The following is a 27,394-nucleotide window of genomic DNA, read 5'->3' as shown; positions in this document are numbered from 1 at the left end:
AAAGCCAGTATACCTCTTAAACGTATACGTCAGGGAGTCACAAAGCACTGGTCCAGTAATCCGAGCCTAGTTGAAGCTTGGAGAAAATCCAAATTTTCGTACCATTTGTGGCTCCAGTGTGACCTTCCTCGCTCTGGCTGGGTTTCTAACATTCGTCTTTCTACCAAAAAAAAGTATGCAAGAGAACTATGTATACACACGAACCAGATAGTTGAAGAGACATCCCAGCAAGCTTCCCTGTCCCAACCTTCCTTCTGGAGAAATGTATCAAGATATCTCCTAACGCTCGCCTATCTGCTCAAGTTATTCCTGATTCCGAGTGGAATTCAGACTTCTCTGCTGAATTCTCCCCACGAGATACCACCCTACAGTCCGAATACGATAAGCTTGATAAACTTCTGTCTAGTTGTCTAACCGAAATTTTTTTGTTTCGGTTGATTCTGTACTGCGAGCAATCCAACGCCTAAAACGTAAGAAATCTTCTGGCATCGATAAAGTAAGCGCTCTTCACATTCCTCATGGAAGCGAGCTGCTGGTAAACCATATTGCTCTTTTGATACAGATGATTGTTACCCAAGGAGTTTCACCGTTTTCCTTTTAAATCATATATCTCCTCGCAATTGCAAAGAAAGGTAAACTAGGTAGCAAGTGCTCGTCCTTCCACCCTGCAATACTGGCTACTACCTTCTGTAAGCGTTTTGAACTTCTGTTTATTGACCAACTGAACGCAAATGCTTTGTTCCACCTAACCAATTTGGATTCCAGCCACGTTTCGGCTGTGCCCACGCTTTTTCGGTTGTCGCGAACGCATTGATAGATGCTGATGCATCTGGTGAAACTCTCGTGTTTGTTGGGCATGATGTTCGTAAGGTGTTCGACTCTCTCATTCACGCCGCTATGCTACTCCATGCAGCAAAACGTGGAGTGAGCCCTTCATATATCGGAGCCCTTCGAGACATGTATTATCTTCTTAAAGTTCGCCTAATACTTCACCCATTAGCTAAATTTGTCGGCTCCCAAGTATTTGCATCAACCCCTAATATTTTTGCCAATGTTGAAAAAGGTATCCGTCAAGGTGCTGTTTCTTTCCCTTCACTCTTCAATAATGGAGTTCTTGATGCACAGTCAGCTGTTCCCACATCATTCATCTTTGCCAGTCTTGATTTATCTCTAGTATGTTATGCAGACGACATTCTGAATGTGAGCCGCACAATCCAGCGCATAAGCGAGATTTTCGCAACGCTACCATCTGAGTATGCAAAACTAGGTCTTCAGTTCAATGCTGAAAAGTCCGAAGTTGTATTCTTCAATTGGAAGCAAGCGTCGCCTAGAGCTATTCCTCTCGGAAATAGTAGGATTAAGCCAGTAGATGATATCACCTACCTCGGTCTTCCCATTGGTTCGTCAGTAATGCACACACGACAACTATTAATTGCTCACATTTAGCATAGAGTTGGGTTATCATATGCTTCTTTTGTAACTAATAAGTCACGGTTCAACCACCATCTTCTCTCGAAGCTTTTTAACTCTGTCGCTCTACCACATTATTTGTACATATCGCCATTTTGAAAAAGGCTCAGAAATTGTGACAAGTCAAAATTTGTTCAGTTTTCTTCCGATTCGCAAAATATCTTTTACGTTTTCTCTCTTGGAACCGCAATTACTATCTAATTAGAAAATTCAGAATTGCTGACCCCATTATAGCTGTGGAAAATCAAATTCGTGCTTATAATTTCCGTATAATGAAGTTGAATCATCCCTGATCGTCAGTATTAACCCATTAGTTAAGATGTATTTGTTGTATTTTTTTATTATTATTTTTTAAGTGTTTGTTTTCGCGCTTAGTGTAATTGTTGCAGTTTTTAAACTGACTGATGATTTAGTCTCTTTTGGTATGAGTCCAATTTAAGTGACGCTGGTTATTCTCAATTTTGGTGTCAATTTCTTTTGATAATATATTGCGTATATTACTAATAATAGAGTTGTTTATTAATTATCGGTTCTTCTAAGCATACTGCTTTAAGTAAAGTTGTAAAAGGATCCGTGATTGAATAATTTCCTTGTTTCTGTTATGTATGTATATCGGAGTAAATGAATCATTTGTTGAGAGTGATCTGAGTTCAAGACCAGCGGGCGAAAGTGTCGTTTAAATTTTTTTACCATTTCTTGCCATATTTACACTATTTAATATGATTATCTACTGTATATCTTTTTTAATTTACTTTTTATTTTTTTTTTTTTTTTTTTTTTCATCAATTACGGCTTGATGCAATGATGTTCATATTATTTATGTTTGTTCAGTACTTAGGAGCCTAAAAAAAAGAAAAGAAACATGGCGCGTACCTACAGAGCAGTGTATAATTGTGTTTTTCTTTCTCGTTTTGTGTAATTTGTTCTAAGGGCTGATTTAGATCTTAGCTCCAGCGTTTGTCACTACAAACCACATGTATTAACTCCTAAGTTTATGTGTATTGCTTTTTTTTGCTTATTGCCCCGTCTTTTCCTTTTTTGTATGACGTGTTTTCCAATAAATAATAATAATAATAATATTATATATTACAAAAAAGGGAAAGGCTTCATTTGGATTAGAAATATGCAGGAAAAAAATACATTTACTTTAACATATGCCTAGTGGAAATTCAAGTGGTATCAGAAGGCAAATTAAATCAATGTAAAGTTTTCGAGAAGAATTTTGTTAATAATATTATTTTCTCAACGGAAGGATATCCTTTAACCAATACCAAATTCCTTGAAAAATTCAATCTTAGTCAAATCAACAATTCCATATTAAAGCGGAAATTTTGAGAATTATAATGGATATTTAGGGACGTATTTTACAATTCTGAAGAAAAAATTGGATTTATTCTATTTTATGAACAGTCTATCCAAACTACAGGGTTGCAGGTAGTGAATCATCTTTACCCTATCCCATACAAGCAGAAAAAGTGGACAATAAATAAAATTCAAGAACTTGAAAAAAAAATATTGTACCCACAATTGTTAGCTTCTATTGAACCCAAAGAAAAAAAACGATATATGGTTAGTCGTAGATAATATAGTTCTAAATAAACAAGTTGTTAGTGACAAATTTCCTCTACCCAGAATAGAGGAAATCCTTGATTTCATCTCATATAATAATTAGATAGTTATTCCCCTAGATCTTACACAGGGATATCAACAGGTAATAATAGCCAAAGGTTAATTTTACAAAACTGCATTTTCTACATCCGAATAGAAAACCCTACGGATCTTTGAGAGTACCCTTTGGACTTAAAACCAGTTCAAGCGCGATGTGTAAACCCCACCTGTATTTATTAAGAGATCTTAATAATATAATTCACTAAGTACATGAAATAATATGTGTAGAGAAAAAATGCAGAAGAACACCTAGCTACCTTAGCCAAAGTGTTTCAAAGATTCAGGGGAAGCAATTTAACATTTCAGCCTGAGTAAGTAAATTTGCTTCAACCAAAAAATTAGATTCTTGGGAGTAGGGGTGACGCAAGGTCAGATATCCATAGACCAAGAGAAAATATAATGTGTAGAAAATCTTAAACTTCCAAAAACCAGTAAACAAGAGTGAAGAATTTTGGGACTAAAAGGAAGTTTTTACAAGTTCATAAATAAATATGCTCAAATTGCCAAACCCTTACCGGAGTTAACCACTGGGAACCTACAAAACAACTTGGTCCGAGGAAGCACAAACCACCTTGGATTGTCTCAAGAAAGCGCTCACACCTGAGTCATTTACAGTATTACAGGATTTCAAAAATTAGGAAATTTGTAGTCAAAACGGATATTCCAGCCAAGTGAATTGTGGCAATCCTTTCCCAAATAGTAAACAGTAAAGAAAAAATTATAGCCTATGCCAATCATACCTCAACCTAAGGTGAAAATAATTACTCTAATTACGAACTAAAATTAATGTCATTAATTCAACACTTAAATATATTAAGGCTCTACTTAGTAGGCTGAAAATTCAAATTCGACCACAAACACTTGCAATATTTACGTACATTTAAAAAACTGACGGGAATTCTTGGAACAAGGAGAATGAAAATCCAGGATTTAGACTGAATTCTTAAAAGTTAAACAAAATGCCCCCTGTGATTATTTAAGCCCATATCCAGAAAATACCCCTTCAGATACAAAAGCAGAAAAAATCACCATGGTAAAACCTATAGAAAAACTATAAGAATAAGAAAAGTAAATCAAAATTTATTGTAAGAGGAAGTAAAAACAAGCCTTGTTCCTTATCCTTAGCAAATATAAAAAAAAACAGAGAAAGGGCATAAATGCATGGCATTAATTTATTATTTCTTGCATGATAAGAAATTACCTGAAGAATTAAATTAAACTCAGAAAGGAAATAGATATTTTTGAATATGATTTTGATGAAAAAATTATTTGTAGAACATTATTCCATTCCACAAATTAAAGCAAAATCTTTTAGGGCCATCGGCCTTGGCAAAACTTAGACTTTATAAATGAATGCGAGTCATATAACCTGAAACCAAATACAGTAATAAGCGACAATGGAATCAAATATATTTCTAAGGTCACTAAAGAGTTGATGAGTTTTTTGAAAGACAAATCAGTAACGACACTTTATTACCGACAGGTAAACCGAGAAATAAAAAACTGGCATAAATAATTTTCGAATGTCTTGATTATCTACACAAAAGACGATAGAAATGATTGGGACCAATTTTACCCTATTTAACAAACGTGATCAATGCCGTATTTTCAGAAGTAAAAAAGTCCTTCTTATATATCATTTGGCCGTGATTTCAAAATACATTTTGATGCATCTATTGAATCAAGGAAGTATAGCAGTAACAATGGGTATTACAAGCAAGAATTTATTAATAGAATCTGAAAAACTTACAAAATAGTTAAAAAAAGCTAGAAAGATGTCACCAAAGAAATTTCATTTATCAGAGACAGAAAATAATCAACCTCAGTCAAAATTAGGAGAATGAAAATCTTTTAGTTTAAAGAAAGCTGACTTTGAAAATGATAGCAATAAATAAAATTTCAATAAAATATTTACCATGAAAAATTTCAGTGTCACCATAGACAAAATACAAATCCCATTCAAAAGCTATCCCAGCAAGATGACTCTTGGCCAATCTATTTTGAAAATCTGGAGAACCATAGAGATTTAGCTATCCAGGAACCCATCTACCCACAAGTATATAGCGAGCCGGTAGATTCAGTGGTCAGAGAATTTCCGCTCCCAGAGCATTCTTACCAGCTAATACAGGAGATATCTGAAAGTGATTTGAAAGAAAGAAAAAAGAGTCACCGTGAAGGATCGTTTCCGTACATTTATGGAATCCCTTCAATAAAGTATAAGAAATTAATCCCCCCCCCTATAACCCGTTCTTTTGAATGTATTTAATGTTGTTCTGTTGCCATGTAGTTGGCCAGCAGCATGGAATACTTCGATGATAATGCCGTTATTTAAAAAGGGTGACCGAATGATACATAGTAACTATAGCCCCATTAGTCTTGTGTCAACTGTTAGTAAGTTTTTGGAAAGGGTTCTAGTTGTAAGATTAGGGTGCTGGCGGGATAAGGAAAATACAATTAGTGAAACACAAGGAGGAGGCAAAAAGTGATATTAAGCTATAGACCGTGTGTTTATACTCCAGGCCCTCAGTGGAAAATACTGTTGGGGAAAAGGTAAGCTGTATGATGCCTTTTTAGACATTGAAAAGGCATTTGATAGCATTGATAGGCCTATTTTATTTTGTTACTTTGTTAAGATAGGCCTACCTAGATAGTTTATTAAGTTATTAATTCACATGTATTAGGTAACTTTATCTATTCTTATTATTGATATGCAGGGCGTAACTAGACGTTTTAGAACATTCAGAGGAGTTCGTCAAGGATGTACACTGTCATCAAACTTTTTTACTCTGTATATCAATCATTTTGCAGATATCCTTGAAAAGAGATAGGCCACAGTAGTATAACTAGCGAATGTTGTATTTAAGTGTTTGCTGTTCGTTGACGACGGAGCCTTAGTGGCCAAGTCAGCAGAGGAGTAATTTTATATTATTAAACAAGATCTGGTCACCTTTGGTGAACAACTGGTGAGGATACTTTAGTTTAAGGTATGTATATAAGCCAGATAACAAATTTTTTTTTTTCAAATGAATATATAATGTGTCCTTAGACTTAAAAATAAATAAAAATTATTCCATAGAGGCTGTATCTTCTTATACCTTTCGTCTTTTACGCCATAGTAAAAAAGTGCCGTAATAGTTCCAGATATTTTTACAATAGTTACATATTTGAAAAACAAAACCATTTTTTTAATCTCGCAAACTACAATCATAAAAAATATATAGTTGTCAAGGAATCTCTTATTTATAAAAGTAAAGACAAAACAATATATTTCATAAGTACCGTCCAATCTTTGCTTGGCACAACTAATATGGTTCCACTCTTCTACAGCAACATTAACAAATTGATAAGAATGTAATAGCCAATAGATTGAATAGTATTTTTTTAGTTTGTGTCCTATAAAGTTGTGTATTTCAAGGAGAATTTGCCGAACAGTTTTCAAAGTGCCACTCTGAATCATATCTGTAATTGCTTCATGCTCGCTATCTTCTATATCTATTTTTAAGATATCTATGGTTCGATTGATATGACCATTTTCTTTAAGAAGAGTTGAAAATCTTGCCATTTTCCAAATCTGATTATTTTTTTTTATCACACCGTCAAAATTTGAAAGTCCTAAAATTAAAATTCATTTTTGAATATAAATTACCTTTTTGGACGTACCAAAGGCGGTCAGGTTCTTTTCTAAACTAAAATATAGGCTTTAGTAAACTGTGAGTAACTTATTACTACACTCATATAAACTCATATTAAGTAATTTTTCCAATATAAACCTAGATAACATATCTGTATTTACCATACTCACTCTAATCACTTTTCTTTGAGACGGGTTTAAATAGGGTTTCCCTCAAATTTTCGGTATCTCTTCCTTTTTTAAAATCATATTCATAATCTTCAGTAAGCTATATCTAATTTCATAACCACTATATTTTAAAACTCATTCACCACAATATCAGCAACTAGTGTTTTATTATTGCTTAATCGTTCCAGTTCTATCATTAGTAAAAATTGACACACAAAATAAAAAATTACAAAAATGTGGTATTTATAGATTTAGGCTATTAGGTACGTTTCAGTAGCAAAAAAAATCATTTGTATGATTACACCTTTTAGACTTAAAGATGCTGTAGACAGGGTTTCAAGAGAATAACAGTTTGATCTTTATAAGGGGTGAAGGTATTTTGACCATGTTTTCATTCTTAGATAGAAAATCGAGAAGTGCCTGAGTCACTAGAACTCTTCATTCTTTATCTGTATAAATTAGGATTAAGTATTTGATTCAGCCGATAGAAGAGTCTTAAGAAAGATCCAATCAGTGTATTAAATTAGGAAATAATTTGGTAATAACATTTTGGTCGGTAATGTTTTTCCCTGGCCCTAGTTATCTGACAAATGTCCTTTTATTGTATTCATTATTCGTTTAAACTGTTTCTTTTCTTATTCTAAATAATCATTTCAGACTTATTATGAATAACTAAGCTATTTAAGATATGCAGAAATCTTAGCTGGAAATTAATTTATTTGTAAGTCTATACACAATGCCAGACAGCATGGTTTTCTTAGAGTTTCATTGGCCGGTCATTTATTTTGGAAGATTGCAAAATTGTCACCTTGATCTGAACTTTCAATATTAATCAGTATGATAGAAGTGCAAGTCTTGCTCAGAAGTTACAGTGTTTTTGTTTTGTGTCCCGTTTTAAATGTCATAAATAGGATCAAGTATATCAAATATTCATATAAAACTTAAATAACTTAAGAAAACTATTTCAGAATCTGAATAATGCAGGACAAGTTGATCAGAAAATATTTATAAAGGAAAACTTGTGGGACAATATATTGACGTAAGAGCCTAAGATTATCGTTGGGGAATAAAGTATATAAGCTCTAAATTAAAAAAAAAAGATACCTTGAGCATTTGCTCTTTGGGATTTCAAGTTACTTTGTAATGGATCAGACTGCTTCAAAAGTAAATATTAAGCATTGATAATTTTTTTTATATACATTTGTGTATAAATTATTAGTCGAGCCATGTTCTTATTATTTTCCTTATTTTCCTTTATTATTTCCTATATGTTCTTCTTCTACTCCTTAAGCAAATAAGTCAATTTTTGTGATTTGAACAAAATATGTATTTCCTAGCCGAGGTTAAAGTTTTGACAGTTTTGCCCCAATATTTTTATCGGAGAGTTTGTCTTTTATTTTGATGGAGATATCTTAAGAGATGGGATATCCTGATTTATTTTTAAATTTACTAAAAAAAAGAGATTTCTGTTTGGTTGCACATGTGGGATAACTTTTCCCATCCTAGGACCGAGTGGGGTAGTCTAAAGTTATGATCGAGTAATAATGTCTCGGGGATATTCAAAGTTTAAGGTTTTCTTCAAGAGGTTTTACATTATATTATAGGGAAATAACCACTACAATGGCTCTTCAATACTAGCTGTGTAGTTTAAGACAAAGTTTTACCTTGGTTCCCTTCCTAACTTAAAGAACTGATGACAGAAATTCAAATCCACTTTTTTAACTTTTCAGGTTAATTTAGCCTAAAAACTACCTATGTGAATCATTGTAAACCTGCTGATGGTATTCAGGAATTAATATTTGTTGTGCAGATTTTACATTTCATAGGCAGCGCACTAGTGTTTCTTAAAAGAATTGTAGGGCAGCCAACAACACCTCTACCCCTCATCCAGCAAACACATTCAACAATAATTTTGAAATAGCATTTTTATTTAACGTAGAAAACGGTTCAGAAAGTTGTGTATTCGAGAATGACGCCCCATCCTCCATTGCCTTCAGGGAAAGGGTTTAAAGCTATGTCTTAGGGCTACATAAATTGTTTTTGAAAAAGAATGGTCATATAAAATTGAGAGGGGGCTAATGGATAGATGATCAGCAGTTCTTTCACCCTTTTTGCGACTCAAAGTAATCAGTGGACAGCTAAAATCCCCCTCACGTACACACATTTTAATTTCTTGAAATGTCTCTAATATACATTTAGAGTTAGCCATTTAATTTCAAAATATTCGAAAGATCATACAATAAGTTTTTTGGAGTTGAAATAAACCCCCAAACCTTTTGCCCTGTTGGAGTCTAAGGCTGTTATGAAAAGGATGGTTGAATAAACTTTAAAGGAGGTTCATTTGATTGACAATTAGAAATTCCAGTTTAATTTTACTAGTGAAAAGTGAAGAAACGCAGCAAACCCCCCTCCTCCTCACTAAACCTCTTTTCACCAAATTTACATTATTGATATATTGCTACAGCCATTTTGTTCAGTATAGTTCAAAAAAGTACAAGAATGCTTCTATGGTTATCAAAATCCCCGGTAGTCCTGGGGCGAAGATTTTAAGCTATGCCTTGGAAGCGTATAAGGTTTTCGGTGGTCATAAAAACTTCATATGGGGCATACTTTTTTTAAATTGGAAGATATATGCCCCATTTTAAGAGTCAAAAGTGATTTGTGGACAACCAGCCTCTCCCAAGCCCATCATTTTCCAAAACAAACATCAAAACAAAGTTCTAGACACCTTTTTATCAGAATTGTTGAAAGTCTCATTAACTATATATTTGGGGATGTCAACCCAATCTCCACAGCCGTCAGGGTGAGGGATGTTAGTTAGGCGATTTGCTCAGTATTTAAATATAGTATATGTTTGTTTCAGGTGGGTCTTTCAGGGGCTCTTGAGGGGAGTCTTGAACTAAAGCAAAACACTTGGTATCTATACTACTACTACTAAAAACTCACTGAAGCACCAAGCCACCAGGATAAAGCAGAAACATTATTTGAATATGGTTTGTCAAAAGGGAGAAAATCAGAATGACTGAGTAAATCATTTTGGAAAGTTCAAAAAATGATAATGGAGATGATCAATTCACCAAAAAGGGAATATTTGCAAGCTACTACTACTAAAACTACTACTGTTTCTATTGCAACCATAACTACTACTACTACTACAACTAATATAGCTTCTATTGCTACCACAACTACTACAACTGGTGCTACAGCAACTATCAATAAAACTACTTCTTCGGTAAAGAGAACTGCTAAGGCTTAAGATTTTGAAATAAATATCTAAGAAGCTTTGAGGGATAGTTCAACTAAGAAAAAACATAAAAAATGAATAAAAATTGCTCAATAGGGGCTAATCAGCAGTATATTTGGAACGGCTTAAAGCATAATGAGAAAATTTATTGGGCACCACGATTGGGATGTTCAACTGACCAAAATACAGCATTTGTCTGCTACTAATGCTATTTACTGTTCTACTACTGTTGCTACTACTAATAAATAATACACTGTCACTGCATCTACTGTTCCTCTTACTACCACTACTAATATGACACTTGTAAAACAAAGGCTACGCCTATAAAGGAGAAAGTTTAACAAAATATTAACGGAGAGTTAGAACTAAGCCAAAAAATCAATACGAAAAAGCAGATTGTCAAAAGAGCCTATATAAAGAATGGATTACTTTCAAGTAGGAACTTCCAGAGAATACTTAAAATAAAGATCAATTTACAAAAAGGTAACATATAAATCTCACTACTAAAACTATCACCACGACTACTTTTACTAATACTATTACTGCTACTAAAGTAATACAACTACTACTTAATTGCAACACATGTTAAGATTTAAAGTATTAATATGAAAAGGGTGTAAAAGGGGGGTCAAAAGGAAACATCATCAATATATTTGGAACAGCTTACCGTAACAAAGCGAAACTTCTGGGGGATCATGAAAAGGATGTTCAACAGCCTAAAAAGCAAGTTGTATATGCTAGAATTGTTAATAATACTGCTGCTACTAATGTTATTACTCCTACAAATACAACACCCACACTGTAATTAATTTTCCTACTACCCCCGCAACTACTGAGATACTAGTAATACTAAGGCTAAATTTATGAAGGTAAAATTAAAGACACTATTAATGGAAAATTTGAACTAGCAAAATACAGAATGTGTATTTAGATTTTCAAAAGAGCGTATCTTAAGAATTTATTTGTGTATTAAGTTGGAACTCTCATAAAATGCTTAAAGAAGAAGATAAACAAAAAAAGAGGCAAAATGCGCACGCTACTACTAAGACTATTGCTCTTACTTCAAGAAGTTTTCTTATTTCAAGAAGTATTTGAATGTACAGGTTATCAAAACAAAACATCAAAAACTTCATAGCAATGGCTAATTATGTTAAGTTGAGCGCTAATACTATTATTTGTACTACAATGCAACTATGTATTGGCTCAATTACACAGAAAGAAGAGATTTTAAACACCAAAAAAGAGGTGCGATCTCCTTATAAATTGCAATTAAAAACATTAATACACATTATTACGGACAAACGACAAGAAAGATACACTATTTTCTCCGAAAGAAAATCTTTACAAAAATTCTAATTTGAAAATCTGTCCATCGTTGATTTCTGTTGAATTTCTGTTGAAATCTGATTAATTCTGTCCATCGTTGAAATGAATCTTCAACGAATAATCGTATTTATACTCCAAGATTCACTCCTGTACTTGCTATTATTAATCAATCTTCTAGAACTCTTAAACCTAAGGAATTCAAACTCTTGAAAAAGATCCGAATTTTCTTTTCTTTCGAAACAAGTTTCTGTGGCAGATATAGTATTTTCTCTAGAGTGCTCTTTGAACAAATATTTCACATCTGTTTCTAATCCAGACAAAGTTAGGGATTGTCTTATAGATACCCTTTACAAGAGCCAAAAAATTGTTAAGTCTCCTGTAGATATAACACCAGAAAATTTTTACAACCTAAAAATATTATCTAATCTCTGCAAAGACCCATCCATTATAATAACTAATGCAGATAAAAGCAATTCTTTCGTTGTCATGGATGCGAAGTATTATGACAACAAAATTTATTCACATATAAATGACAAAGATACATATACAATGATAACCCACAATTATACTGATCAGTTCACTAATAAAATTTTGAGGGAATTAAATAATCTAAAACACGATGGTAAAATCAACGCACAAGCATTCAATAAATTTCCCCCTGTGGCAGCTTTTTTCATAATTTCATAATTCGGTAAATTTTGTCGAAAAACTCAAAAAAGTTAGTACATCAGAATGAAGCAAAAGTAAGTAGTTTTGACATCATTTCTATGTATACAAACAATGATTTGTCAGTATCTGAACAGTTATTAAAACAATAGAGCAAAATCATCATTTAATTGATGATTCAACAACAGGAATTGATTGTGATGTTTTAATTAGCTTTATTAAACCCTCTACTAAACATTCAATGTATTTTCAGTTCTATAAATTTTTCAACAGCAAATAAAGAGTCCACCAGTAGTGGTACATCGCTCCCGGTTACTGACGATTATATATGTGGAATACATGGAAAACTGGGTGTTAAACTCATATTTCTTGAAACATATCCATTGGGGACTATATATGGATGATTTATTATCACTTTGGAATTATGGTGAAAATGAACTTAGGTTTTTTTATATCACCTTAATACATATGATAGAAATTTACAGTTTACCATAGAAATTGAAAGTGCATAGAAAATACCATTCTTAGATATGTTAATTATTCGTACCAATCGTAAACTTCATTTTGATAAATATAGAAAACCAACAAGAAACTATAGAAATCTTTATTTTAGGTTAAATTGACCCCCACAAGTTAAAAGAGCTGTCGTTACCGCTTTTTTCTGATCGTGCCCTAAAAAGTTGCTCTGATTCCCGCATCACATCAGAACCGAAATTTATCAGGGACATGTTTTTTGTAAACAGGTATCCCATTTCAATTATTAATAATACTATAAGCCATAGACTGAGACAAATTCCCGTAAAATAAATGATATTTCACCGTTTGATAAGCCCGATAAGCTCTCAAGTATAATCTACCTCCCATACACCCAAAAATTACAAAAAATCTCAAAAAATTTGCACACAGAACAATCTGTATCTCACATTAACTAAAAATTTTAAAATCTTGAATTTCCTAAACTCTGGTAAAAAAAAAACCCCAGTTACTTGCTAAAGAGGAGTCTATCACATAGCTTGCGACTGAGGCATATATTATGTAGATAGAAGCCATCAGAATTAAGAGAAACGTCTACAACATTGTAAATATTACGTCACCAAAGCTTTAAATTCTAACTGTGCTAATGTTTCCTTTGATTCCCCTTTAAGCAGCCATGTTTTCAAAAGCCCCGGGAACAAAATACTTCATCTAAAATCACAAAATAGTCTCATCTAAAATCCGTTTCAACCGTTTAATTCTGACTCGACTTTATAACGCAGTATCCCTTTCCCATTTTCTGTACCTAAGCTCGTTTTGGAGAAATTTTTCCTGAGCCAAACAAAAGAAAGCTCAGATCCGCGTTTTTTAAGTATTCGAAGTTCTTGTTGCGGCTCCCAGCGTGGGCAAGAAATTTGCACCTTGTTAAAAATTTTAAAATTCTGGACCCAACGACAGCTATAATTGAACAAATTAACGGTACAACGAGAAAGTTTCTTCCCACCCTTGGTACCGTTTGCTAAGGCAGTAAATCACTGTCCATTTAATTTTATTTGCAAATCTCTTGTCATATTTAGTCTTTTTGCCAAATCTTGTCAAATTTAGACAAGTTGATAGAGTCCATTGATTTTGAATTGAAGTTATCAAGTATTTTGCTGTAGGTTAGGTTAGTTGAATTGAAGTTATCAATCCTATTGCTTTTGTTTCTTCAGTACTTGGGACTTTAAAAAGTAAAATTTCTTACGTACCTGCTGTGTATTGTACAATTGAGTTTTTGTTTCTCGTCTTTGTAATTTGTTCGATTAATTGTAATTTGTTGTAATTTCTTTTTCGTGTGTGTTTTTTCTTTTTTAGTGATACTCCGTCTTTTGTACCTTTTTTTGACGGGTAATAAATAAATAAATAAATAAAGACTTTATCCGATATGGCTGACATAGTAATTTACTCCACTCTTAATGTGTAGTTTTAAATTTTAAAGAGTAAATTGACATGTCTGTTTCTCTTTGAACTAGACTATTTTTCTATTTTTCTATAAGATATTATATCAAAAAAAAAATTTCACATAGTATGTAGACACAGTCTTGCAGACTTTTTGATTTCCTCATTTTGTGTTTGCACAAAGTACACCTTCAGACCTGCAAGCACTACAGGGAAATCACGGTGCTCCTTGTCTTGGATTTTGAAAATATAAATTTATATGGGGCCAGGTGCTTCACTAGTTCCTGATAAATATACTCATCCAAATTGGTAAAGTTCATTCGAGAAATATTATGTTTACCATTTTCCAAATCGTCCAATAGATTTTCTGTTTCAACTTTTAATAAGAGTGATTCAATATTCCCTAAAAAAACTGGAACCTGTCCCTCCCTTGGGAATTGAACGCTACATACATTGTAATAAAATTCCAACATCAGTTTTTTGAAATTTGTAAAATTGCAGTACTAGCAACAATAGTTTTGTTTAAAACTACGTTTCTTTTAGTCCGTGTTGAAGATCCATATTGAATTCTATGATGGTAAACAACGTAAAGTCAGGATCGGCAATTATTTGAACACCTTCTTTTGGGTTAGTTAAAGCGTCACAAAGAATCCTATTGCGTACTTTCGAATATATTACTGAAAGCTGAATTTAAAATGAGATAATAGATTTTTTTCAGCCTTTGCTTTCGTTTCAGAGCGTTTATTGACAAAAGTATCAATAAATGTCTTCAAATATGGCTTTTGGTCAAATCAGAAGGCTCTTTGGATCTTCGTGACCTCAAAACCATCGGCTACCATCCATCTCAAAAAGACAAAGTTTCACATTATTCTGTTTTGGATGAAGTTCGGCAATAAGTGTTAATTTTGAAGGTGTCCAGTGCATAACCCCATACTCTACCAAATATTTATTATTAGAACTCAAAAAGTCCTTAGATATTGTTCTGTTTAATGCAGAAAAACAAAATCTTTTACCAAGTCCAGACCTTCAATAGGTATTTCAACATCAATTTCAAAAAAATATCTATGTGATTCATTTTCCTCAACAGTGAGAATTTAGGATATTTGAATCTCAAGAATTGCAAATAAATTCATAATTTACATACGGTAAAGAGTATTGAGACATTGCCGACGGATAAAGAGAGTTCATATCCAGAATGATGGCTTCCGACTTTTTACCGGTGCTTTGTCCTGCTGGGTCAGTTTCCAGTTAAAAAAATATTTTACCGAGTCATAAACTTCAATAGTTATTTCAATATCAATTAAAAAAATATTCTTTTGGTCCATTTATATCAATAGTGGAAACTGTGAAGAAACTTGGAATACAAGGCTTGTTCTGATATTCTTAATTCTAAACGGCAAAGAGTAGTGAGACATTGCCGACGAATAAAGGGATTTTATATCCATGTAAACTCCCTTCATCTTTTTCCCGGTGCATTGTCCAGTTGAGTCAATTTCCAGGATATGATCTCTCTGAAAAATACACTTCTTCTTCATGAATCACTTTGCTTTATAAGTACTTATCCACGTCAAACCTTAGCTCCATTTTCTCTTTACTGATGTTGAGAAATAAATGCATCACTAGATGATGAGTTGAAAAAGTACACCATATTCCTCATAGATTTTATCCATGTTTTACATTAGATATCCAACAACGTCACCAAATCCCTCGCCAATTACATTTTACAATTATACTCCCCCATTTTTACATTCTCTCATTGTCATAAATATTTCTTATCAAAAAATGTCAACACTGGCATATTTATGGTCGCAAATTTACTCATAAATCTCTTTGATGGTTGGTAATCCTCAAAATGCTTGGAGACAAAGTTGTAGTACTCATATGGGTAGTTGCTCTCACACGTTAATAAATAATTGATTTCATCAGCTTTAAAGCACTATTTAAAAAGGAAGAAATTATTGAAATCATCAGTTTTCTGATCTTGAATTAGTTGATTTGGTGAAACACTGTAGGAATCTTAAAATCAGATTTTATTAGAGCAAGTTTTACCATTAAAAATTGTTTTCCAAAGGTAATATAAGACTAACAGTTTCTAAGAAGGTTAGGGTATGATATTATATGAAAAAAGAACGTCTACCAATTTGCCATCTAAAACTTTTCCTCTCTAGAAATATATTTATATATATATATATATATATATATATATATATATATATATATATATATATATATATATATATATATATATATATATATATATATATATATATATATATATATATATATATATATATATATATATATATATATATATATATATATATATATATATATATATATATATATATATATACATTCAAACGTTGGTAATATTAATTTCAAATCATAGCGGGAACTGTCTATGTAAACTGGTAGAAATTACTGCTGATTAATGTTTATATTAATGAATTACGGGACAGTCTGCGAAAATGACTCAACCCTCCCTCTAAAATTAGATGGATTAAATGATCAAGATCACTGACGGGCAATTCTCACCCTCAACAAATTTCTCCTTACAAACCCAATACATCTTTTTAGTCTTAATTGGCAACTCAACCTCTGGTGATGAGGTCATTGGATAGGTTGTATTTTTCCACTATGAAATAGACATATTAGCACTTTTAACAACCGCAGTCATGGCTTTCCTCTTAGAATCCTCCCCAGAAATGTCAAAGAAATTTCTACCATTTGACTGGTATTACTCGAGTTTCTTTGTGATTGTTACAAAAGAGACTGCAATGCTTCATGTTCTTTAAAATGATTATAATTTGATGGATCGTAAAGATTTGTGAGTTTGGCTTAACAATCCAATGCCACTTTGTCACGTTGTGGGAATGAATTTTGAAAACTATAGAGTCGTAAGATGGTCCTCTTACCGCTATCCGTTTCCAAAGATTGGTACCCATGACGGTTACAATGCCTCAAATTATATTTTGATTTTAGTTCAGTGCAAAACCTAGAAAGATTCATTGGATTATAAAAGCAAGCATCCAAAATTGTTACCCCCTCAGTTACAACGCAACAAATGTATGGTATCGGAAAAAAAATCAATTGAACCGGGTTCTGTAGAAGGTTCATAAAGAAACAATGATCAGTTTTTCACTGATTCAATAGATAGAGTTCTAAATGAATAAATTACTCCTTTTTTTCTTTGCTCTCACCTTCTTAAACTCTTTATCATACTTTAAAACAGTAGCACCAATCTTGAGATGTTCATTTGCCCGCTCAAAATATCTAATCCTTTAAGTATTACGGCTTATCAACCATTTAAACAGGCAAATCTACTTTAGGAAACTCACCCCCTCACCAGGTCCTTTAACTGCAATATTGTCCAAGTAAGTATTACTAAAAAAATCTCTTCGGGTTTTGAGGTACTACGAGGAATGCAAATTTGATGCACTGTAACCGTGTCTCAAAACAAATTTGTTGTATGTCTTATCACCCCCTTAGATAAAAACTATATTTTATACACCCTTTCAACTTCCTAAGATACTTTTTTAACACTTACCCGCATTTATGTCTAAATTTTAAATAGATAAAACGGCTAGTTATTCAATTTAGTAAAAATACTTTCAACCTAATCCTGAAATATACCCTCAGCATTATGAAAATACGGGTGAAATGTTTGCATTATTAGTTTGTATATAATTCAAAAAAAACTTAAAAACTTTCCCGTTTAAATGAAAAAATTGTGAGGTTGTTTGCTATGCCTCCCTTCACATTCCCGAATTTGTCCTCCAAGAAGAGAATCTTGCCAATTTGGAGTGGACTATGTCTACTGAATCCGTCATACTTCTACCAGCCCTCTCTCGTTCCCTAGGACGTGAGAGAGTACTTTAGATGGATTCACAAACACGGCACTATAACAATTTTAATTGTGCAAGGCAGAGTTAGATAAATAGAAGTGTGGCAGTGCATAAGGCGTTTCGGGATATTTCTGTCCCGTACTACTACCACTTTGTCCTGGTCCCTACTGATCCTCATCACCAGCGTAACTTTGAGCGTTGAGGGAGCTAAAACTTCCCTAATCTTCTAGCAGCGTTTCTATTGTGTTTGGTTTAAGGTTTTATTGCGTCCGAGACAAAAATTTGACATTTATGCCAAGATCGGCTATTAGACCAGCTAAATCAATGTTGGGGCGGTTACACTATCAGCAGTCACCTCTTCAAACTAGTCTTTCAATAATTTATAAATGAAGTCATCTGGTTCGTTGTTATTGGGGAAGGAGTCAATTTTCTACGTCAAGGATTCAATGTCGTTTAAAAGACCCGGCCCAATAAATATTTAAATTGTGCAAGGCAAAGTTGGATAAATAAAAGCATGGCTATGCAGAGGCCGTTTCAAAATAATCCTTTTTTGTGCTACTACCACTTTGTTCTAATCCCTATAAGCTACCTCACCAGCGTAAATTTGAGCGCTGAGAAGCTACAGCTTCCTTCATCTTCTAGCAGCCTCTCTATTTTGTTTGGTTTAAAGTTTTGTTGCATCCAAGACAACAATTCAGCATTTATGCCCAGATCGGATATTAGAGCAACTAAATAACTGTTGGGGTTCGTTAAACTATCAGCAGTCACCTCTTCAAACCAGTAATTCAATAATTAATCAACCAAGTCATCTTGTTTGTTTTTTTCGGGAAGGGGTCAATTTTTTCCATGAAGTATTCAATATCATTGAAAAGATTGTCAGTACAATATTTTTCATACAAGAGTGTCAGTACTCTCTTGGCATTTCAGTAAAAACCTGGAAAAAGAATAACCTGTTATTTTCTTTTTGGTACGGTACGGCTCTATTAAGCTGAATAAGAATATTTAAAGATTGTTTAATAGCCTGAATTTATTTTTCAGGTGGGGGGAGGAGGGGCTAGGAAACACAAAACATTTGAACAAGGGAACCTCAGCTACTTTTTGAAATTGCACAGTTTTCCTAAGCTAAAAAAGAATGCATTCCCCGTATTGAAAAGCCTATAACCTTCTTTAGGAACTTTTTATCAGGGCAAGAACCATCAAGCAAGAGGTCCGACAGCGGGTTTAATTTATAGCTTTATTTTTATGAGGGACAGAACCCTCAAACAAGAGGTCCGGTACCATGTATAATAAACAATAACTTTATCTTTTAAAAGGACCAAGAACTCTTGAACAAGATGTCCAACACTGTGTTTAATGGCCAATAGCTTTATTGTTTAGACGGTCTTGAAAGCATTTAAATTACATGAAATAGATATAAATTTAAAAAATCATAGACATATTGAGATTATGGGGCGTATGGTCCGGAGCCTCTTGCCTTGCGTAAACTCTAACATCAAAACGTTAAATTTTTGACACTAAAATATTGTTTAAGAAATGCCACATAAATAAGTTACACGCACAAAGCCATTGAGCTACGAAGTTCTGTTGAAGAAATATTAGCTATATTGACCAACATTGACCAATTTAGTATCCATTATCTAAATTCTTTGAAATAAATAAATAAGACCTAAAAACACTAAGAAGCATTCTAATCTTAAGATTAAGATGACAAGCATAAACCTCTCAAAAATAAAATAAGAACACTATAGGTACACACAATACCGTCCCGATAAATTCAGTTGAAAAGCTGCTAAAGGTATTCATTGAAATAAGCTCAGTGAACAAACTAAAACAAAAGATAGTGATGTTTGACCAAACCCAAAACGTAAGAAAATAGGTATATAAATTAAGGGCATCAACAGAAGCAAAATATAGACCAGAGTAAAGAGAATTATATAAAAAATTGCGCTAAATTTATTCAAACAAGGATTAAACCCTAAATTATATCGCCTATTAATTGTAATTTTCTCCTTGCTTTCTTTTGGTTTCTCTTATTTTAATTTCACTAACGATATTAGGTCAGACTTTTTACTTTTTTTTTCTAGACACTTTTGACTTTCTGATTTCACTTCCTTTGTGTGAGATGCTGCTGAGATTAGCTCTCAATCTGACCATACTTAATACTTGTTCTCATTTTGAGCATCACTTTCTACGTTCTTCCTGGTCTGATTTGCTCTCAGATTCAGCGGAGCTTGTTCTATATGATTCAATATTAGGGTTTTTAGAAGAGGATCCTTGAAACTTTGGAGTGGAACCTACCCGTCCTTTGAAGATTCCTTCTTCTATAGAGGTAGAAGGTTTATTTATAAACTCTTTTTGTTGAGTTTTTGACTTGGAAGAGTTGAAAAATTCCTGTGAAACTGGGGAAGAGTCTAATTTTTTCCCTGGGTGTCTCTTCTGCTAAAAGGCCACATGTTAAGGAGGGTGAAGCATCTTTTGCATTATACTTTCTCTCAAGGTAGACCATTCCTTGGCCTTGACCTTGGATATGGTTATGTCGTGGTACTTTCCTTGATGGGCTTCTTCGAGAGTCTTTGGGTTTCATGTTATATTATTAGTCCTTGTCTTTATGGGGAAATTTGTTATGTTCATATCCTCTTGTAATTTTTTTTGCTTGGGTCCCTGGGTTTGTCTTTCCAAGTCACTCGGCGTTTCGATGGCTCTATTCAACTTTTTCTGCAAAGATAAGGATCTTTCTATGCAGGTTGATGGCGAAACCATATAATCCGGGAATTGCAAATGGGGAAGAGATTTGGAAAACTCTATCTGGAAAAAATTTAGTTTTTGGAGAAAGCTTATAACCGAGCACTAGCGGTGAAACCTAAAAGTAGCTATTCCAGAAATCGATCGAGCAGTTGAAATGGATAATGTTGTGTCCACCAATCAGACAAGATAAATGGAGACTCCAAAGCCTATAAGGTTTTATTTCTTTAATAACCTAGGCCACATTGCGAATGAGTTTTGTTTACAGTATAATTATGGCCCAATTCCCACAAATTAGGGAAAACGCTGGCCAAGGAGTGCAAATAATAGTGGGATTCAGATTAGAGACTGTTGAGGTTTACCCTAGAACTCCCCAAATCTCTCTAACCAGCCTCCCTATTTACTATACCCTCCTGTCTTCACCCAAAGTAGCTACCGTAATCCTAACCAAAATTTCCAATACAACGTATATCAATATGGCGCAAGGAAAGTTTACCCTTCAAGATTTAAAGGGGGAAACGACTAATAAAGCAAAATTTTTCCCATCGGTACAACGTGAGATAGTAAAACGATCTTTCGGAACTAAAATTTCAAACCCTGCGGAACGATAACTGGCAATCACACCATTTCAATGATAACTTAGCTACTGGACATTCCTCACAAGGGTCCACTTATCCTATTAAATCTCAGAGAGACGACTCAATTCACCAAAATTAGTAGGACCGACCTTTGGCGGCAAAATTTTTTATAGGTCCCGCTCAATAATGATACTTTTTGAAAGTGCCTATAATAATAAAATGGCACCTATATTTGATTATATTGGTCTCACAAATGTCTATTTCTCGGCGCTTGTGGATTCTTGAGCGATAATAACAGTGATGAATCTAAGCACAGTCAATAAATGACTGCCATTTATTCAACAGTGCAGGAGCAACACCTATTCCCATTTGGCCAATATCACGGCGCATAAATTAGACGTCAAAGGCTTCATTTATCTAATCTTGAGAATAGAATAATTAAATTTTCCCATCTACGTCATAACATGCAAAAATTTCCCCTCCGAAGTGATAACCGGGTCTACTTTAACACAGACAAAATAAGAATTGTTGTATAAGGCCAACACTAGATTCGTTTATCCGTCCGATCTTTCGCCCTGACAAGTAGGGAACGAGGCTGCAACAAAGAACATTTTACTGACGTTTTCCATCATTTCTCCTCTCGTAGAAAAGTAAATGCAAACTGATAATACTACAGGTACTGCAACAGCTAGTACTAACAGTGCTGCTAAACCTAAACATATTTCAGTGGAACTTTCAGGGAATAATGAAGATAATAGTTTACTACGAGTAAATTGAAACACACTGTGTAAATGCAAGCTCATAAATAGACCATAACAGCTTTATCTCATTTACAGCTTAGAATATTAAGTTCAAACTTTCAGGGCATATTAAAGAAAATATTTAACCCGTCACAAGGTACTATATACACTACTCCCATTACTTCTGCTACTAGAAATAATCAAACAGTTCGTGGTAACGAACTGTAAGTAAGAAGCCACCCTTCTCAATTGTAACTGGAACTCTAAAAAACGGAATTTTGATACCAATAGATACATCAAAAGAATTAAATCTTAATTCTGATTTCAAAAATATAAGTTTTATCACGTTTAATCTTACCCATCAAAAGCTACGTGCCTGAGAAAATTTGGCTGATTTTTGAAAAAAAGGGGAAAGACCTCTTAAAAGCTATAGAACCTTAATGAAAATCACATCATCATATTCAGCGTATCAGAGAACCCTACTGTAAAGGTTTCAAGCTCCTATCTACAAAAATTTGGAAATTTCCATTTTTTTCCAGAAGAAAGATCACGGATGCGTGTTTATTTGTTTTTTTTTGTTTTTTTTTTCCTTTTCCCCAGGGGTAATTGTATTGACCCAGTGGTCATAGAATATCGTAGGAGGGCTCATTGGAACGGAAATTACAAGTTCTAGTGCCCTTTTTAAGTGACCGAAAAATGGAGGGCAACTAGGCCCCTCCCCCGCTCATTTTTTTCTCAATCACCCAATTAAAATTTTGATATAGTTATTTTGTTCAGCATAGTAGAAATTCTAATAAATATGTCTTTTAGGATGACTTAATCTCCCACAGTTCCCAGGGGAAGGGCTGCAAGTTAGGAACTTTGCCCATTGCTTACATATTTTATTGGTTATTGGGAAGTATACAGACATTTTCAAGAAGGATTTTTTCTGGTGGAGGGGAGGCTAGAGGAGGGGGCTACTCGGGAGAATCTTTCCGTGGAGGATGTTTCTTTGGGGTAAGGGACATTTCTACGAAAGGGGCACCAGATTTCCAAGCATTATTTAAAAAGCGATAAGAAGCGAGAAGTTTTTTCAACTGAAAGTAAGAAGCAACATCAGAACTTAAAACGAACAGAAATTATTACGTATATGAGGGGGTTCTCTCCCAAGTCAATACCTCGTTCTTTACGCTACAATTTTTTTTTAGTGCTTTCAAAAGAGCTATCTATTCTAATTAAACGGCCTTTGTGATTCAGGGGTTTGTGAATTAAAATTTGTTTGAAATTTTAACTTAAAGAGCGTGGTATTGATTAAGGGGAGAACCCCCTCATATACGTAATAACATATACGTAATAAAAAAAAACTATAAAAAAAACAAGCGAGAAGGCTCAATAGTAATTGAAATTTTTAAACACTGAATTTTTTTAAAATCGAAATTTTTAAGAACGAAATTTTGACGTCAATAAATGTATCAAAAGAATGGGCTAATAATGCTGATTCAAAATATATAAATTTTATTAAGTTTAGTATTACGCATCAAAGGCTACGAGCCTGAAAAAATTTACATGATTTTTTAAAGAGGGGGGAAACATCCTCTACAAGTGAAAGGATTTTAATGAAAATTACACCGTCAGATTCAGCGTATCAAAAAACCCTATTACATAGGTTTCAAGCTCATATCTTCAAAAATCTGCAACTTTGTATTTTTTGCCAGAAGAAAAATGTACGAATATAGAAGTTCGTTACGTAAGTTAATTTGTAAATTACGTCTGAACCAAATTTAGAGACAGCCATTTAGAAAAAGAAAAGTAAAATTTTTATGCAAATTTTGTCTTCTTATTCAATGACGGTGAGCGAAAATAAAAGCTGCTTTAATTAAAAAACGATCAGAAATTAAATATAAAAAACAAGTTTTTTAAACTGAAAGTAAGGAGTGAAATTAAAACTTAAAAAGAACAGAAATTATTCCTTATATGAAAGGGACTGTCCCCTCCTCAACGCCTCACTCTTTACGCTAAAGTTTGACTCTGTCTCACAACTTTATTTTTTAAAACAATAAAAAACTTTAGCGTAAAGAACGAGGCGTTGAGGACGGGAAAGCCCCTTTCATATACGAAATAATTTCTGTTCGTTTTAAGTTTTAATGTTGCTCCTTACTTTCAGTTTAAAAAACTTGTTTTTTTTTATTTAATAATACCATTAAGACAAACGGTATTAAGGAGACATTTTCCGAAAATTTTGTAAGGTGTGTGAAAGTAAATTGAAGCACTCTGCATGTATGCAGGTTGTCAAAGCTCCTTTTCTGCAATATATCGAGAACAGTTGTATAGTTAACATTTTCAGATCATAATGAGTGGTATGTTGAGCTACAAAAATAAAACTATGCGTATATTTCTACCCCTATTAGTAGTAGTTATACTACTGCAGTAAATACTGATTATTGAGGAGCTTTCAGGAGCTGTTTATGGGGCGGCTGGGATAAATGTATCCAAATTTTGTTCCCGTATGTTATCAAAAAGAAATACCAGAAATATCTCAGAAGCAACTAAAAGTATTAACCTGAAATTATCGGGTAATGAGGAGATGATCTTGTATTAGATCAAAAAGACATCACACGAACACCAATGCTGATAACAAACAGTACTAATATATCTGGGGAAATTATTATATTATATCTGGGGAAAGTAACAAGGATTCAAAAATATTTTGCTCTTATGCTGGCTCGTTCATTATCCATGAGCATCAAGGGAATCCTTGTTCACGAGAAAAACTTGAAAAAACATTTTACTCAAGAATTGGCCAACAAATTATTTTATTCCATCACTTAGACTCTTTAATTATCAATGACTTAAAAATATTTTCTTGCCTTCTGTCTCCATCTCAGGTCTTTTCATATTCTTTAATGTGATTTTCCACAAATTTTTTTTTGGTTTTACAAAATTCCTAAGTTTTTTTCCCTATACCCAGTTTTGTCAAGTTGCAACGATAAACCGATAAAAAAGTGATTAAAGCTGTTATTACAACCTAGGCTAATCTAACCATCACTTGGATGGTTCACCCGTAAAATCAGGTGATCTTTCCATAGAAAATAACATTTAGTATTTCATATTTGAAAAAAACATATCTCCTTGGCTCTAAAGTGAAAATTCAACTTAATATTTGGCATGATATTGAATTATCAATAAATTTGATATTTTTTGACCAGTAAACACATACAGATTTTATTTTGATGTTGGAAGAAATTCGAAGTGCTATAGTAATAAATAAAAAAATAAGATGAATGGGTTGTGTAAGAACGTTTTTTGAAAGTAATTCAATTAACTAATTATTGGCAGATTTTACTCTTGAACGATTTAATAATGAATATATTAGTGCATGGCTTAAACTTTTTCTATTCAATGATACATACATTTCTCTTTAGTTTTCTATAGGTTAGCATGATGTTAAGGCTAAATTCTTAATCAATTTTTACTTACAATCAATGTTAATTTTTACTCAGTTAACCGTCAATTAGTAGCATCATTCGTCTCCTGGAACACCAATTAGGAAACTTAAGCCTTTCAGAGCTCGATGGTAATATTTATTTTGCTTATATTCTGTTTATTTCAAATTCTCACTTTTATTTTAAAACTTGATGGCCACTAAGTGTTGCAATTGCAAAGCTTTATATGGAAGTATTTTACACTAAATCTTCACTTCTAGATATAATTTTAAGACTAATATAAGGAAACCTAATTTCTAAATTTATGAAGTCATATGGGGTTTTAAGAATCACCCCTTAGTCAATTTAAACCATCTTAATTTATTTTACCGTCCCTGGTACCTTAATACTTTTGTACTTGAACTTGGAAGTTTTCAAAAGTTCACAAAAACTTTACAAGATATGGCTTAATATTTAATTTCTATATTTACTTAAGATAAAATATTCAGAAGCTTCAGAGCTATGTGAAAACCTATATAAAATGAAAAATTGAAGAAGATTTTAACTGAATTTCTTATGCCACCAATTGGTTGAATATTCATTTTTGAATCTGATTTATTTAACACTTATAGGGTGTTTTGCTGAATCAGGCACATCTTAATGAAGAAATATATCTTTTGAAGATTTATTTTATCTATGTGTGGCAAATGAAATTGGAGACAAGCTATTAGAAAAAATTCATTCATTCATAATGCCCAAAATAGGCCAGAATTTTATTTTCTAATTGGCTAGAGACTCATTGATTTTATAATATTGGTCACTTAAACCAAACAGCAATAAAAATATATCAAAAAATTCGTGGTAACGATTTATAAGTAAGGAGCGACCCGGCTTAATAGTAACCGAAACTCTAAGAAATCGGAATTTTGATATATCAAAAGAATTGCCTTTTTTTGATAATTTCAAATACATAAGTTTCATTAAGATTAATGTTATCCATCAAAGGTTACAAGAATGAAAAACTTGCCCATTTTTGGAAGAAAGGGGGAAAGATCCCCTTGAAGTCATAGGATTTTAATAAAATCCCACCATCAGATTCAGTTTATCAAAGAGTCCTACTGTACGGGTTTCAAGCTCCTATTTCCAAAACTGTGGTATTTTGTAATTTATGCCAGTGGAAAGATCATGGATGCGTGTTTATTGATTTTTTTTTTTTTTTTTTTACCCCTTGGGTGACTGTATCACTCCGGTGGGCTTAGAATGTTTGGATAGGTTTGATTCTAATGGAAATGAAAAATTCCAGTGTTCTTTATAAGTGACCAAAAAATTGGGGGCAACTAGGCTCCCTCCCACCCCAATTTTTTCCTAAAATCCTCCGATAAAAAATTTAAAATTTACATAAACTTAGTCTTAATTGTTTTTTGTACTAATTGAATCATGATGTTTGCCTTTGGGTATGTTTCCCAAGGACATGAGAAACCCACTTACCTTTATCACTAAACAAGATTTTAAATGAATGGTGATGAGCTGGATAACCAATGGATGGATCAAAAGCAAATACAATACAACCATGATCTTCTGCTCTCTCATCGAATGTCCAATCGAAATTGATACCAAATGAGTAAACCAAGCAATTTGTTTTTGGTGGTGCTATACCTCTCTTCATACAAACTGTATAATTTCCTCCGTTCCTATTGTGTTTTTTCGTAAAATTTCTTTCAGTGAAATTCATCCTAACAAGCATGCCTCCCCATACTTCTTGTTCTTTGCATAGTTCTAAAAATAGTAATTAAGGATTATTTTAATTAAAACTATTTAATAGAGAAGAATAGTTACCAAAAAATGCTCAATAGGATAAATTTAAACGCATTCTTGCAATATTGAAACACCAAATATGGCACTGCAATATTGAGAGAAAATCTATGGATTCCCAAATCTAAGCTAATAAATAAAATTTTCAGAAAGTTTGGTCATAGAATTTTCAAGTAGAAATTTTGAAGGACT

The 27,394-nt window shown here is 33.1% G+C and overlaps 1 protein-coding gene across 1 annotated transcript; it reads right to left on the bottom strand.

The window, feature by feature from the left end:
- Positions 1 to 6,233: 6,233 nt before the first annotated feature.
- On the bottom strand, positions 6,234 to 27,166 carry LOC148938775 (uncharacterized; the record flags this gene model as incomplete). The annotated part of the gene is made up of 2 exons (XM_089107545.1): positions 6,234 to 6,750; positions 26,879 to 27,166. Coding segments are annotated over 2 exons (805 nt in total), but the record flags the coding sequence as incomplete, so codon positions are not given.
- Positions 27,167 to 27,394: the final 228 nt, after the last annotated feature.

The sequence above is a fragment of the Artemia sp. Qi Xiang Cuo genome, unplaced genomic scaffold, assembly GCF_049724085.1.
Source record: "Artemia sp. Qi Xiang Cuo unplaced genomic scaffold, ASM4972408v1 HiC_scaffold_2889, whole genome shotgun sequence".
Classification (NCBI taxonomy): Eukaryota; Metazoa; Arthropoda; class Branchiopoda; order Anostraca; family Artemiidae; genus Artemia; species Artemia sp. Qi Xiang Cuo.
This window is presented reverse-complemented; position numbering and strand designations above follow the sequence as displayed.